At 44.0% G+C, this 14,117-nt stretch overlaps 1 protein-coding gene across 7 annotated transcripts in view; it reads left to right on the forward strand.

Moving 5' to 3' along the window:
• The first annotated feature begins 5,209 nt into the window (after positions 1 to 5,209).
• Positions 5,210 to 14,117, forward strand: part of TTC17 (tetratricopeptide repeat domain 17) — an 84,405-nt gene continuing 75,497 nt past the window's right edge. For 2 of the 7 annotated variants that reach the window (XR_012159403.1, XM_073348038.1), the window contains exon 1: positions 5,239 to 5,434. Coding sequence is in view for 5 of the 7 variants with exons in the window: in XM_073348038.1 (XP_073204139.1) it covers positions 5,282 to 5,434 (153 nt within the window). In the remaining 2 variants the exon portion in view is untranslated. Of the gene's footprint in view, positions 5,435 to 7,267; positions 7,363 to 7,522; positions 8,783 to 11,593; positions 12,918 to 14,117 lie in introns of those variants that run through there. The other 5 variants (XM_073348040.1, XM_073348043.1, XM_073348039.1 and 2 more) reach the window with 5 other exon arrangements.

A 14,117-nucleotide genomic window follows, 5' to 3' on the forward strand; every position in this document is an offset into this window, starting at 1 on the left:
CCCTCTTTATAATAGCCCTTAGCATGTTTGAAGACTTACCGGGTTCCCACTCAGTCCTCTGTTGAAACTAAATGCCTAGTTTTGTTTTTTTTAAACCTTTCCTCCTAGGTCAGATTTTCTAAAACTATCATTTCTGTTACTGTTCTATGAACTCACTCTAATTTGTCCATATCTTTCCTAAAATATAGCATCCAGAATTGGACACAGTATTCCAGCTGAGGCTTGACCAGTATCAAGCAGAGTGGGACAATTCTGTCCCTGTCTCTTACTGACAAAACTCCTGTTAATACACTTCAGAATATTAGCCTTTTTTGCATCTGCATTGTATTGACTCATTCAATTTGTGATCCACTACAATCTCCAGATCCTTTTCAGCAGTATTACTGTCTAGATAGTTATTCCTCGTGTAGCTGTGCATTTGATTTTTCATTCCTAAGTCAAGTTCTTTGCACTTACCTTTATTTAGGTGGGATGCCAGTATGAACATATCTTGCTTGGGGTATGCTCAAATAAATTGGTTAGTCTCTAAGGTGCCACAAGTACTCCTTTTCTTTTTGCGAATACAGACTAACACAGCTGCTACTCTGAAGCCTGTCATTGTAGACCCAAACTCCCATTGGCAGGGTCTAGATTCATTAGCAGCTTGAGGCTGTTGAAATGATCTCTGTGAAATGAGTTTACTTCCATCTACTCTCTGCCTCGTTTTATTTGGTGGAATTTGCTGGGCCTGAAAACCCTATCAAGTAGTCAGACTTCCAGGAAGCATGTCTCCACTTTAGAAGAATCTTAAATCTATATGTTGGTTTGGACTTAGCCTCTGTGAGCACATTCATATGGCCTCCAAGCTTGTTTACTATAATTTTCTGTACCTATGGCAGATGTTTCATTCCTTTCTTAAAAAGAAAACTACCTTAAATTGATTCAGATTAAAACAGCCTGTCTGTTCAGCAACACAGGCCTGCTGAGACCACACCATTGCTGTGCTTTGCTCTTTTCTCTGGTTTCCAGATGCCTACAGGGTCAAATTTAAGGTTTCAGACCTCCTCAGGCTAGGAACAATCCTACTGCCCAAAAGTCTAAGTCAAACAGAAGTACCTTCAGAGCAAGGACGTTTGTCAAGTTTCCTGCATTCCAGAAAAGTTCAGTAGAGAAGTCATGGGACGGTTCAGTGACATTGGGTACTGCTTTGGAAAGTGCACTGTGGAGCATGTCTTGGGATGCTTGAATGTGTTCTCTGTTACTACTGTGATTAGAGGTAGGGAGTGGGAGAGATTTGGATTTTTCATGTAGTTCAAAGGAAAAGTTCAGTTTCCTTCCAGAAAGACCAGCAATGGTTTAATGTTTCAATTCAAACCAGAATAGGCGGTGTAGCAATATACACAACCTTGTAAAGTGAGCTGTAAGCTATACTGTGGTTTGATTTTAATAGGGAAAATACAGCTTGCGGGTTATAGTCAGATGCCGGTTTCACCAGGCCTACTACAGTCACCATTCATATGGCTTCAATGCTTTGATTGCACATAGTGGCCTAGTAATAAAATCAAATGAATTGTCTCATTACAATAATTATGGCATTGTATGCCTTAAATCTCTAGGTCACTTTGCTCAGGTAGTGAAGGAGAAGGACAAAGTGCTATGTAAATGACTGCCTCTACAATGACATGACCATCAAATCCACAGTTAGTAGTGCAACCGCATATTTAAGAGCTTTTCAATATCATTCCACATACCTTTAAGTTTGTGATTTTAGGGGAAGTACTGACCTTAATGCCCTGTAGCACTGAAGTAGCAGAACTTGGTTTTCCCACAATAAATCAGAAACAAGCATTCAAATGTGTAGCAGAGCGCATCCCAGAATCTGATGCCACTATTAGTGAAACAGCCTAATGCAGATGCCTCCATATCCATCAGGCTATTCTCGGTGAGTTTGGAGGAGGAGGAGGACAGAATATAGTTGTGGACACATTCAGATTAAGCATTCAGCAGCAAGAGTAGGTAGCTCTAGCAAAGGATTAGACTAAGGCTATTCTGCATATAGAGATCTGGATTCCTAGTCAGGAGGACATATTATCCATAACCATGAAGGTGCTAGTAGCAATTCCTTATTTAAGGTTCTCTTCAGTGCTTCTCTTAAAGCTGGAATTGAACTTACTAGTGTAATGGGAAATAAGCTTAAGATAATTTGTTAAATTTGAGTTAATTGGTCTTAATTTTAAGAAACAATCACTTCCGACTCCAATGAAAGTTTTTGAGCCTTCTAGCTAACAAACACAGTAGCTTGTTACCCTTCAAACTTACCCTGTCGTTAACTTGTTGAAAAAGTTGAGACTAGCACAACCAACACAAACCACATGTTGCAACTTTTTATTCCGCTTTGTGGGAGCGAATCTGGGGAAAGGTGATTCTGAAATTCTGGTATCCCTGTGAGACCTGAGTCAAAGTTGTGGTGTGTGTAGTATATGGTGGTTCTGCTGTTAGTGACGTCTGTGCCTATGCATGGAGGAATGTGAAGGGTATGTACTGTTGGATGACTGAACTTTTCATTTATTGTGTGGTTTTGTTAGATGTTATATGTTAAGTGATATACAATGTAGTGCTTTTGTATATGCATATAATTAAAGGAATTAGAATTATTGTATTTTAAATAAATTATGATATAGCTTCCATCTCTGATTAGTAGTAGAAGTGGCATTAATTTACATTAAAGACAAAACTAAACACAAGACTGTCACATTAAAAGAAATAATACAAATGATAAATCCCTGGCCCAACAGTCCAAAACAGAACAAGCAGGATGCAGAAAAATGCCTTTACAAAAATCACAACATTTCTTCTTAATGTACGTGGCAGAATGGAACTACAACCCTCAAAACTTGGGACAACCAAGTTTTCTTCTTAGATTACTAAATTTGAAGTCTTATGCCTTGCTTGTTTGAAACTGGGGTAAACTGTACAGATTCAAGGTGCAGTTTGCACAAATGGACCAGATCTACGATAAAGTTTGTATCAGCGTAGTTATGCCAGTTGCTGAAAACAAATAAAAAAATTGAAGACAAGACTTAAAGCTTCCTGTCCACATGTGGTCAGGAAACGTTTGCAACTTAGTCATGGACCTCAATGCCTATTTATTGTAGGAATGGCCCAAGTCACCTGAGGGACCATTTCAGCCTACCTGATATTACCTTCCTAGCCAGCTACATTCCATGGAGATGATGGAGCTATCACTCTCAATGGTGAATGTTCTCAAAATAAAGACAGAGTTTGGACACAGATTGGCCCTCAAATTTGCAACTCACTTCTGCAGGAAATCTGGATGTACACTTCAACCTACTCCTCACACATGAACACCACCAAAAAAAAAAGTCCAGTTTCTTCTGATAGGACACAGTGGTGAGAGATACCACGAACAAATAGTTTGAATTTTTAATTGAAGGCTCTAGTTGTCAGTTTGAAGATGGCCTTCCAAATGTGAAGTAAAAGTATAAGCCTATACAGGGATGTCTGCCTGAACCTGCAGGCAGACAACTCTAGCACCTCAGAAGCTTCTCAGAGTCCCAAGCTACAGCAGAGTGAAAACTGACCAAACTGAAAAGCAGAGGGTTCACTTTATTCTGTTTTCATTTGTATAAGTTTTGCACAGTTGCCATAGAAACCACTGGAACTATTCACTAGAGCTGAAAACTTAAAATGGGAGGCTAGGGGAGATTCTCTTCTACCTTGGAGAAGTCAGGAGACTTAGAAGAAAGGAAGGTGAAGAAGCATTTTCTCCCTAGCAGCCAGAGGTGCTTTGAAGTAGACACTTCAAATTTATTAGCAGGTGGCTAGCTGGAGCCTACAAAAGATGGGAACCCCAAAGCAGTCAGCAGACTCCAGGGACAGCACCTTGCCAGGAATCCCAGTGGTTGGGTGTGAGGAAGAAAGAGGCTTGACTTTTCAACTCTGTGTTGCTCCTAGACAGTAGCACCATCACTTTCGTTTAATTCTTTGGCTATTAGGAGCCAAGTACATTTTAAAGCCCTTAATATGGTGGGGGAGTATACAGGCTGAAGGAGTGAAAGTGAGAGTTGGGCAGAATTAACTAGAAAGAAAGAATGGAAAGAGGTTGTGGGGCACAAAAAAGAGTGTGCAGAGGAGCAGGCAGTGAAAAGGGAAGAGTTCACAGGATTAGGTCTGTGATTGGCTTTTGGACACATGGGGGGGTCGATTTCTCCAGCTTTGAGCACGGCAACAGTTGTCCACACTAGGCCTGGGCCCCAGCCACTCAGCCCTCGGGTCAGGGTTCAAGTAAGGACCAGTATGGAGAAAGCAAATTAGCAGTACTCTACCAAATTCTACCTACCTAAAACAACAAATGGAGATGGCCATTCCCACTAGATTGGGCAGATGTTTAGAATATGAGCATGCATACTTTGCTGGGCTTCTTGGACTTGGCTTGACTTCACCTCAGGGGAGTCCAGGTACCCTGCTAGGCTCCTGAAGCTCAAACTCCCCTTGGTAGGTCTCTCCTAGGTGCCTTCTCAACTGGAAAACAAAAAGGGGGTGACAGCTCCCAACAAGCACTGTGAACTGCTGGCACCAGGAGTCGGCATTCGGAGGCGATAGCGCAGATCTCCACATCACTGTGATCCTGCCTCACACGCTTTGGGCAGCAGCGACCTCGCTAACCAAGGCGGCCTTTAAACGACCAGCAGAGATGAGAGGAGTAGAGATGGGCCAACAAGCCGTGGAGATGAGGGGGACAGGTCAGCCCCTCGGGCGACCACCGCTGGAGCGGCTACGCCCGCTCCCCTTTCGGGGCCTCTCTTCGGCTCCTCTCTGTAAAGCCGCGGTTGGGAAGCACCCGCTGGCAGCGGGGAGAACTGAGCACGCCCCCGCTACGGCAGCGGGCCTCACAGCCCAGGGGCATTTGGGGCTGTTCTCCTCTTTCCAGCCCTTCACCTAGACGAGACGAGAGGCCCAGCCCCAGTGGGGAGGTTCGTGGCTCTCCTGCTCCCAGCAGAGAGCTCGGCCCCGCTCTTCCCAGGCCACAGACAGGGACTGCGCCCCGGCTCTGTCTCAGCCCTCAAGCCGCCCAGCCGCTAGGACCCAGCGGTCGCCCTAGCGCGTACAGGCAGCCGGAACCACAGCGGCTCGAGCCTCACAGGGCACGAGAAGCCGCGGGCAGAAGAGACACACCCCCTCCCCTCGGGACAAGCAAGAGCCTCGCCCTCGCTCTCACCCCAAAATGGCGGAGCAGGTATTTCCGGTTCCGGGTAGTCCAGGAAGGCCGGGATCGGGGAAGATGGCGGTGGCAACAAGAGCGTCCGGGTGGGGCTGGCGTTGGCCGGTATGGGGCCGAGTGCTGGGTCTGACCTTGCTGTTGGGTTTAGGGGCACGGCCCGGCTCTGCCACCACCCACTGGGTGGTCACCGAGGATGGCAAGATACAGCAGCAGGTAAAAGGGGTCCCCTAGAGACCGTCACCCTGGAGATGTCTCCCCCCAGAAAGAGCACCCCCCATAGTGCGGGGGTATCCAGTTCTCAACGAGAGTGTGGAAACCGCCTCCCTGCTGTCGCCATGGTGATCTCGTAGGGTATCCCCATATGGTCTGCCCCCACGACACTCCCCCTCCCTCCGTTCCCTTGGAGACATCGCCATGGTGACAAGTCCCCTCCCCCCATCCCACCCCGCTTGCCTTCCCCAGCGTGTGGCCGTTGTTGCTATGGCTTTCCCCGCCGGCTCCCATGGCCCTTTTGCCCCCCTCGCAGAGCCGGTTCCCAGGGAATCTCTCTGCTGTTGCCGGTCAGGGTGGGCCTAGTTAGGTCCGATCCCCGCAAGGTGCTCAGGGCAGGAACCCCTGTTAGATGCACCTCTCTCCCCCGTCCCCCCTCCTTCATTGGGCAACTGTTGGAACTTAGTCTCTGCCATTTCCCTCTCTGATACCAGAGTGTCTCGTGTCCCAGAGAAGATGCTGAAAGGGTCAAGAGAAGCAGATGTGTAGGTTTCATTTTGTAGATGGAGGCATGTTGATGTCACGTGGTAATTTCTCCAGCGGAAACTCCCTGATGGTTGTTGCACAGGGTATGGGTACTTTTTCCTACTCCTTGAGTCTAGTATAGGGTAATACTTGTTATGGGTGGTGATACCTAGGTTGAACTCAGTGTGTTGGTGCAAAGCCAGGCTGATCTGAGAGCTCATATCACTTACTAGCTCATAGTCATAACTGCTCAGCTAGATCTTCACTTGTGGTGCCTGTTGGCTGAATGTCTGTTTCAAATAGCACCAGAGTTTCTAGAAATTGATTAGGAACTCTATAATATTCACCAATGAAGTAAGGACAACCCAGTAGGCCCTCACTGGCTATTGAGGTTATTAATCAGAAGAAATAAGTATGTGGGGAAGTTGAATGTAAGTTCAGAGAACATTCAGGTTCAGTGCCTCGATGTAACTCACTAAGAATGTTCAGATTTATAGGTGGTGACACAAAAGAAAAATAAATCTGAGTTCTGAGTCACAACATTGAAATAACTTAGTCCTCCTATGCAATAAGTGCTCAGTAACCCCGTGGTGAAGCTTCAGGCAATCCTTTTTGTATTAGCAGATCTCACTGTCCTTTATCTGGAAGATGATGGAAAGTAACTGCTGTGCCTGTTTCTTTTGTCACTGAGTCTTTTTGCTTTAGTGATGGTTAAAATCTGAAGTATGGATGAGTTTGGGATTTTCTCTACTTATTCTCTTCCGTATTCCTATGGGCTGGTTTAGGATGAGACAGACACGATATTTGCACTGAAATGCAGCTAGCTGTTATCTCCACTCTACAATATTTGTATATTCTTGGTCACAGCTTTTCATTTTGATACTAAGGTTTGTGTCTCAGTTCACTCAATTACTGAAGAGCAGTAGTTCCCATTGATTTTGCTCTTTTTTTACTGATTTGTTCCCTCTGTATTGTAAAGAGAAACCATCCAAATCTACTTTACACTAAATCGACCTTTAACCTAAACTTCAGTTCAAAAGCCAGTTCAGCATACTGTAAGGAAAAGGAGGAGAGGAAACCCCAGAAGGGAGAAAGTCAAGGCATCTTCTCCCTTTCTCTAACTGATGAATCAGAGAAAATAGGGAAAGGTGAATGACTGACTTAGACATCCTGTCTTCCCTCTCTAAGAGGGAGCTACTTTGTGGGCAGCTAGTGAAATGGGCTCTTAAGTTGTATGTATTCTGGCTATATGAAGTGTGGTGAAATGGCTCCTTTTTTCAGTAGTTTGTAACTATGATTGTTCTTCATAAGGTGGTGCAATTTTTCAGTGTATCTCTCCGAATAAGATCTAAATTCTCTGGATGGATGGTAGGAAGAATGACTGGGAAGTTCCAGTTTTGGAAAAGGTAATGGCTTCTGTCTAGGTGTTTCTTTCTCTTCCAGGAAGACATTCAGATTGCTAAAAATCCCAGTGTTCTTAGTCAGAAGGTAATAATATCCTAGAAAAACCCAGGAAAAGAAATCCCTGCTGGTAATAGCTCACCTTAACTGATCACTCTCATTTTAGTGTGTATGGTAACATCCATTGTTTCATGTTCTCTGTGTGTATAAAATTGTCCTACTGTATTTTCCACTGCATGCATCCAGTGAAGTGAGCTGTAGCCCACGAAAGCTCATGCTCAAATAAATATGTTAGTCTCTAAGGTGCCACAAGTCCTCCTTTTCTTTTTGCAGATACAGACTAACACGGCTGCTACTCTGAAACCTCTTAAGCAGTGTTTTTCTCAGTGTTCTAGTTGGGGATGCCTGGCTGCTCTTATTAAACTGAAATCTACATTGTTGTCAGCTTGAATTTCTACAGTGCAATTGCTAATATTACTGAAGAAGCTTATGGTTATTAACTTTTCCAAATATAAAATAGCATGCCTAGTTCCCTTCAGTTTAGGTACTACAAGTTTCAAAGAGCATCACTTTTTATTTATGGTGTATCACCTGCCCCAGGGATTCATTCTAAGTAATAAGCACTTCTTTTGTTCTCTTGTCAAGCAAACCTTGGACGTTTGCTGCAATAGCATAAAGCTCCACTAGTGAATATGAAAATACCCGCTGCTTGTTTAGCATCAGCCTCTGTCTGTTTTTACAGTCTCAGCACTATTGGAGCAAGCCCTCTTTCCATCTGCATCTTCTTTAACACCCTTTCTAGGTCTTTGCCTCATCATCTCCCATCTCCTTTCCAATCCTGGCTGAAAATATTCTCCTTCAGCAGGTTCCTTCTTAATTTTTCCATCCCACTGTTGGTATTTCTGTTAAAGCACCTTGAGATGTAGTTTGTATAAAAAAGGCTCCGAAATTCTATTTACTGAAGATTGTTTTCATTCAAGTTATCATAAATACAATATTTCTACTGCACCTATCATTATAGTATCTAGGTGCCATTAGGTTTGTATCCTAGCAAATACAAATGCACCAGAGATGACTGAGGTTGTAGTAATATCTGTTTCTGAGAACTAATGCTTATGCAGCAAAAACTGTAATAACCTTCAGCAAAGAACGTTTTGTAAGTTAGCATGTATCCAGCATATCCTGTTGAAGGAATGTGAGCTGTAGCTCACGAAAGCTTATGCTCAAATAAATGTGTTAGTCTCTAAAGTGCCACAAGTACTCCTTTTCTTTTTGCAGATACAGACTAACACGGCTGCTACTCTGAAACCTATAATCTTGAGGGTTTCAGTTCATCAATGACATGATTTTGTTTGGACTTCAGGTCATTTTGTTTCATTGCAGAAAGCAACGATCTCTAACTTTTCTTGTGCTGACATTGGCAAGGTAAATCATTTATTAAAAACTACAGACTTAGAGGACACAGGGATGACCCAGCAGCTAGTGTGTGCTTTTCTGACCTCATCTGGGTGAACATGTGATCATTTTCGTTGTCACCAAGGAACTGTCTGGCATATTGTAAATGCATTTCTAGTGCGGAGCTGGAGATCTTGTATCTTTCCCATTGGAATGGTTTATTATGCAGCATAACCTTATTACCTTGATTTATTTCCCATCTCTGAACTTGTTCCTTTGTTTTCTCCCCAAAGGAGATGATTATAGAAATCTCATTCTAATGTACATCAAAATCTTAACTTAGTAGCTGGTGTGTGGTCATTGAGTTTCCATTCTCACCCCAGCAGGTCTGCGTTGAAGTTTAATTTTTCATTTATTTGGATTTTCGTAAGTTAAAAAACAGAACTGAAGTTATTTCCCTTGCCAAGTGGATTGAAAGATAGTCTAGTTTTATTGCTGCATCCATAAGTGCCCTTTCTTCAAATGCCAAAATATGATCATGTAACATTTTTGAGCTGTAATCAGTGAACCACAACAGACTGTCGTCCACTGCGTATGGCAGTGGTTCTCATCTCTGGTCCGCTGCTGGTTCGACACTCCAATGGGGGCTGTGAAAAGGGCGGCCAGCACATCCCTCGGCTCGCACCGCTTTCTGCATCCCCCATTGGCCTGGCGCGGCTAACCGCGGCCAGTGGGAGCTGCAATCGGCCAAACCTGCGGACGCGGCAGGTAAACAAACTGGCCCAGCTCACCAGGGGCTTTCCCTGAACAAGCGGTGGACCAGATTTGAGAACCACTGGCCTATGGCAACTAGATGTTAGAGGGATTATTTACCACTTCAGTGGTGGAAGCACACAAGTGGTGCCGGATGCTACATGGGAGCATACTCCTTTGGTACCAGTAGATAATGCACTAAATAGAGTGTAAACCTAAATTCCGACCAGTGCATCTTTTTGTTTTAATTTTCCAAAACATTATTGGTTTTTAGTTAGGTCCGCAGTTCTTTCAGGTGAGTCTGTCTTGTTACCAGAGCAATTGGTCATCCAATTGTATAATTATTGTTACTGTTCAATAAAATAATTTTTAATTGAGCAGGACAGGTGGCTACATTTTCAATAGGGCTGTCCTCTGCAGCTATTTTCTTTCTTTTTCTTAAATGTTGGCAACAGGAGCCCTTAGGCAGTGAAGATTTGTGTGTAGTGCTTAAGTGAGGCCACATATATTAGGCACTTCTCTGATTTTCACACTCTAGGGTATCCTGCGTTATTCTGTTGAATGATATCATTAGTTTCTCCAAGTCACTAGTTCTCAGGTTCGTTTGCTACTGCTTCACAATTTTTCACTGGTATTCTAGCCTCCCAGGCCCTACTTTAATTATGAGCCTGTGTTCTGGGCCTTGGTGCCCCCATAGCTTCCTACCTTCTGTTCACAAAGGACTCTCAGGTTTGGAGCAGGCTCAATTTTATTGCCAGTTTGAGTAATGCCAAAGTAAATGGGAAGTGGTAACTGATTGGTAACTAAGGTCTTAACCTGGTGGTAATAGCACTTAATTGACTTAGGTGGTTGTCAAGGTTAGTATTTGCAAAGAAAGTATAGTTATAATTTTATGGAAGGGAGAACTGAACTTGAGAGGTTTTGACTTATTCAGAGCTATAGAGGTAGCCCAGGTGGAGATGAAATATCTGAAGAGCAGGTGTACGAGGATATGTCTGTAATGCAGTCATGTGGCATGATTGTAGCTTTAGCCAACACATATAAAGTTACTTTAATCTAACTAGCTTAGGTCCCAGAGCAGTGAAGCCACAGCAGTGTCTGTGTCAACACGGGCTAGCCCCATGAGTAGTTAACCAGGGTTCCAAGCAGGCTAATAGAGCATAAGATGAAATGTGGGCTGCTGCAGCTTCACTGCTCTGGGACTCAAGCAAGCTAGATTAAAGCCAGCTCAGATATGTCTACTCATGTTGCAGTCGTACCCTATGATTGCAATGTAGACGTACCCAACTATGTGTTGGCAAGGCTTAAGCTGATGGGAAGGTAATGTGAAGCTTCTGGGTCTTACTAGGTTAGTCACTAATCCTGGATACTTAAATAAGCAACAGTGACAAGTAACGCCATCCCTGACCTTCGCTTCGCACAATGATCCATACATTTCTCTGCAAATTGGACTATAGGTTACTCACTGCATCAGGAGCTGAAAGTGGAGACAATGTAGAAACACCAGCCTTCGTGCAAGATGCTGCATTCTGTACCCTTGTAAGTAGGGCCCTACCAAATTCACGGACATGAAAAACGCATCAGGGACCATGAAATCTGGCCTCCTTCCGTGAAATCTGGTCTTTTGTGTGCTTTTACCGTATACTGTGCATATTTCATGGGGGAGACCAGCGTTTCTCAAATTGGGGGTCCTGAACCAAAAGGGAGTTGCAGGGAGGTCGCAATGTTGCCACCCTTACTTCTACGCTGCCTTCAGAGCTGGGTGGCCAGAGAGTGGCGGCTGTTGGCCGGGTGCACAGCTCTGAAGACAGCTGCGCTGCTGCTGGAGGGGCCAAGTAAGGGTGGCAAAACCATACCATGCCACTCTTGCTTCTGCGCTGCTACCTTCAGAGCTGGGCAACCAGAGAGTAGCAGCTGCTGACTGAGGGCTCAGCTCTGCAGGCAGCCGTGCAGAAGTAAGGGTGGCAATACCATACCATGCCATCCTTACTTCTGCGCTGCTGCTGGTGGTGGTGGCTCTGCCTTCAGAACTGGGCTCCTGGCCAGCAGCCACCACTCTCCAGCTGCCCAGCTCTGAAGGCAGAGCCACCACCACCAGCAACAGTGCAGAAGCAGGATAGCAATACTGCAACCCTCCTCCCCTGTAGTGATAAACACAGAAGATGTTTTTATACACACAAACCATGAAAAAATGGGTGTTTTATGGGTGTTAAGAAAGCTTATGCTCAAATAAATTTGTTAGTCTCTAAGGTGCCACAAGTACTCCTTTTCTTTTTGTGGATACAGACTAACACGACTGCTACTCCGAAACCTGTCATGTAACTGGGTGGTTTGTCTCTTTAAGGGGCAACCAGCCTGTGTGAAAATAGGTGTTTGGGCCTGATAGAGGGCATTATCAGATCCATCTGGGAAAAGATCAGAAGATTGCCTGGTGAGGCCCTGATTTCTGTGAAGGCTGAAAGAGCTGAGTTTGAGGGGGAGAGTTGTGGGAAGCAGGCTGGCTCCTGTGGCAGGGCCTGGAGCAGGGCGACTTCCAGGTAGATGGCTTATAGGAGAACTGGGGAAGAGTGGACAGGAGTATGGAGGAGTTCCCTGAGTCAGGGGAAAGGAAGCTGTTGGATTTACATTGAACTGCTTGATTTGGAGGTTTACTGAAGGTTGATGGTGCAATCAATAAAACAGTGCCCTATAGAAAGGGCCTGAACAGAACCAAGGTGTAGCATTTAAACTTTCGTGGGGTGGGGAGCTTAACCAGCAGTTTACATCACAGCAATGAATCTTAATAAAATCCCACATAGTCCCATAATGTGTGTTTTCTCTCTTCCCTGGTTCTCTTAGGTGCAAACAAAGAAAAGTTAAATAACAGTTATGTGACTGATCAGAGGTTTGAATGTAATTGTGCTAGTAGTTTAAACAAGGGAGAGTCTCCACATCAGGATGATTCATGAAGGAGCTAGTTAATGCAATAACGAGAGAGAGAGAGAAGAAAAATATATATTTGCAGTTTAGCAGCATGGGACAATCTAAAATCCAATACAGACAAATGAAAAAAATTACGGTACTTTCTGCCTGCCAGAGTATCTGCTGCCCTGCCCCTACATTTCCTGGTGATATTGACTGAGCAACACACTTGATAAAACTAAAAGTGACAACTGATCTCCTGCCTCACTTTCCTTGTAAATGCCAGTTTGCCTGGCCATCTGGCCTACTGCTTTACTGAGTTTTTTCCTCCAGCTCTGCTAGGTCCTTGTGCAATTGGGGAGGAGGGCAAGTGTTTAATATTGTGTGTGTTTCCTGAAGCGCTGTCTGCAGTACAACTCCCTTTGATTGCATTTACAAGGAGACAAGGGCTGGAGGTCAATGATCATTGACCAGCACATCCAGCATGAAGAGGACAATCAAAACACCAAATGTAAGTGTAGATCAGAGTAGCATCTTAGCCTTCAGGGAAGGACGTACAACATAAATACAGCTGCTTTTTAAAATTAAGTTGTGTGTGAGATCAGGTTATCCTTGGCCAAGCTTTCTTAACTTTTCACCTAGCCTGCTTAATGGAAAACTTTAATAGGATGTCAGGCCCTTTCTATTTAAAAACTTGTAAGACGTTTGCAGGTACATTTTGTCTTATAAGAGCATTTTTCAAGTTTGATCCTGACTGTCTGTCTTTCTGTACCTAAGAGCTAAGAAACCTAGCTTGATGGGTCCAGATGATTGGGAGTTTCTGACCTATAATGGCAAGTACTTGGTCAAGCACCTATTGATGTGTGCTTGTAGCTTGACAGAAAGTTAAAGTGTATAGGTTTGTATATTGTGAAGATCAGTGATGAGATGTTAGTCAGATTGAAATAGTGATTCTGTTGTTTGTGTGGGTCAGGTCTGGGACCAGTCACAGAGATGCAGAATTATTTGTTTGCCAAGCCAAGTGTAAAACAGCTAGCTTCTATTAGCTCCTTTCAAGAGTCAGAGTCTTTGAGGCAGAGGGAACCTGAAGCAGGCTCAGAAAGGTGAAAAACACAGTAATGGACAAGTTTGGAGGAAAGTTTAGTTTAAGGCAGGGGTAGGCAACCTATGGCACATGTGTCAAAGGTGGCATGCGAGCTGATTTTCAGTGGCACTCACACTGCCTGGGTCCTGGCCACCAGTCCGGGGGGCTCTGCATTTTAGTTTAATTTTAAATGAAGCTTCTTAAACATTTTAAAAACTTTATTTACTTTACATACAACAATAGTTTAGGTATATTATAGACTTCTAGAAAGAGACCTTCTAAAAACATTAAAATGTATTACTGGCATGCGAAACCTTAAATTAGAGTGAATAAATGAAGACTTGGCACACCACTTCTGAAAGGTTGCCAACCCCTGGTTTAAGGTGGCCAATTTAGTTGTACCACCACATCATACACTTTTTGCAGAAAAGGGGTAAATTTGGACCAAATCCAGGGTATGCACCGGTATGAGAAAGGAGGAATACCACGTGTTCACAGTATGAAACTAAAAGGCCCCAATCCTGTAATTCACTGCATACAGGCATAGAACTGTGCCCTCCTGAAGTCTCATTGATTTCAATAGAGCTCCATGTAGGCACTGAACTGGGATCTTAGTGTGCATTGTTT

Source organism: Lepidochelys kempii, chromosome 6 (genome assembly GCF_965140265.1).
Source record: "Lepidochelys kempii isolate rLepKem1 chromosome 6, rLepKem1.hap2, whole genome shotgun sequence".
Classification (NCBI taxonomy): domain Eukaryota; kingdom Metazoa; phylum Chordata; order Testudines; family Cheloniidae; genus Lepidochelys; species Lepidochelys kempii.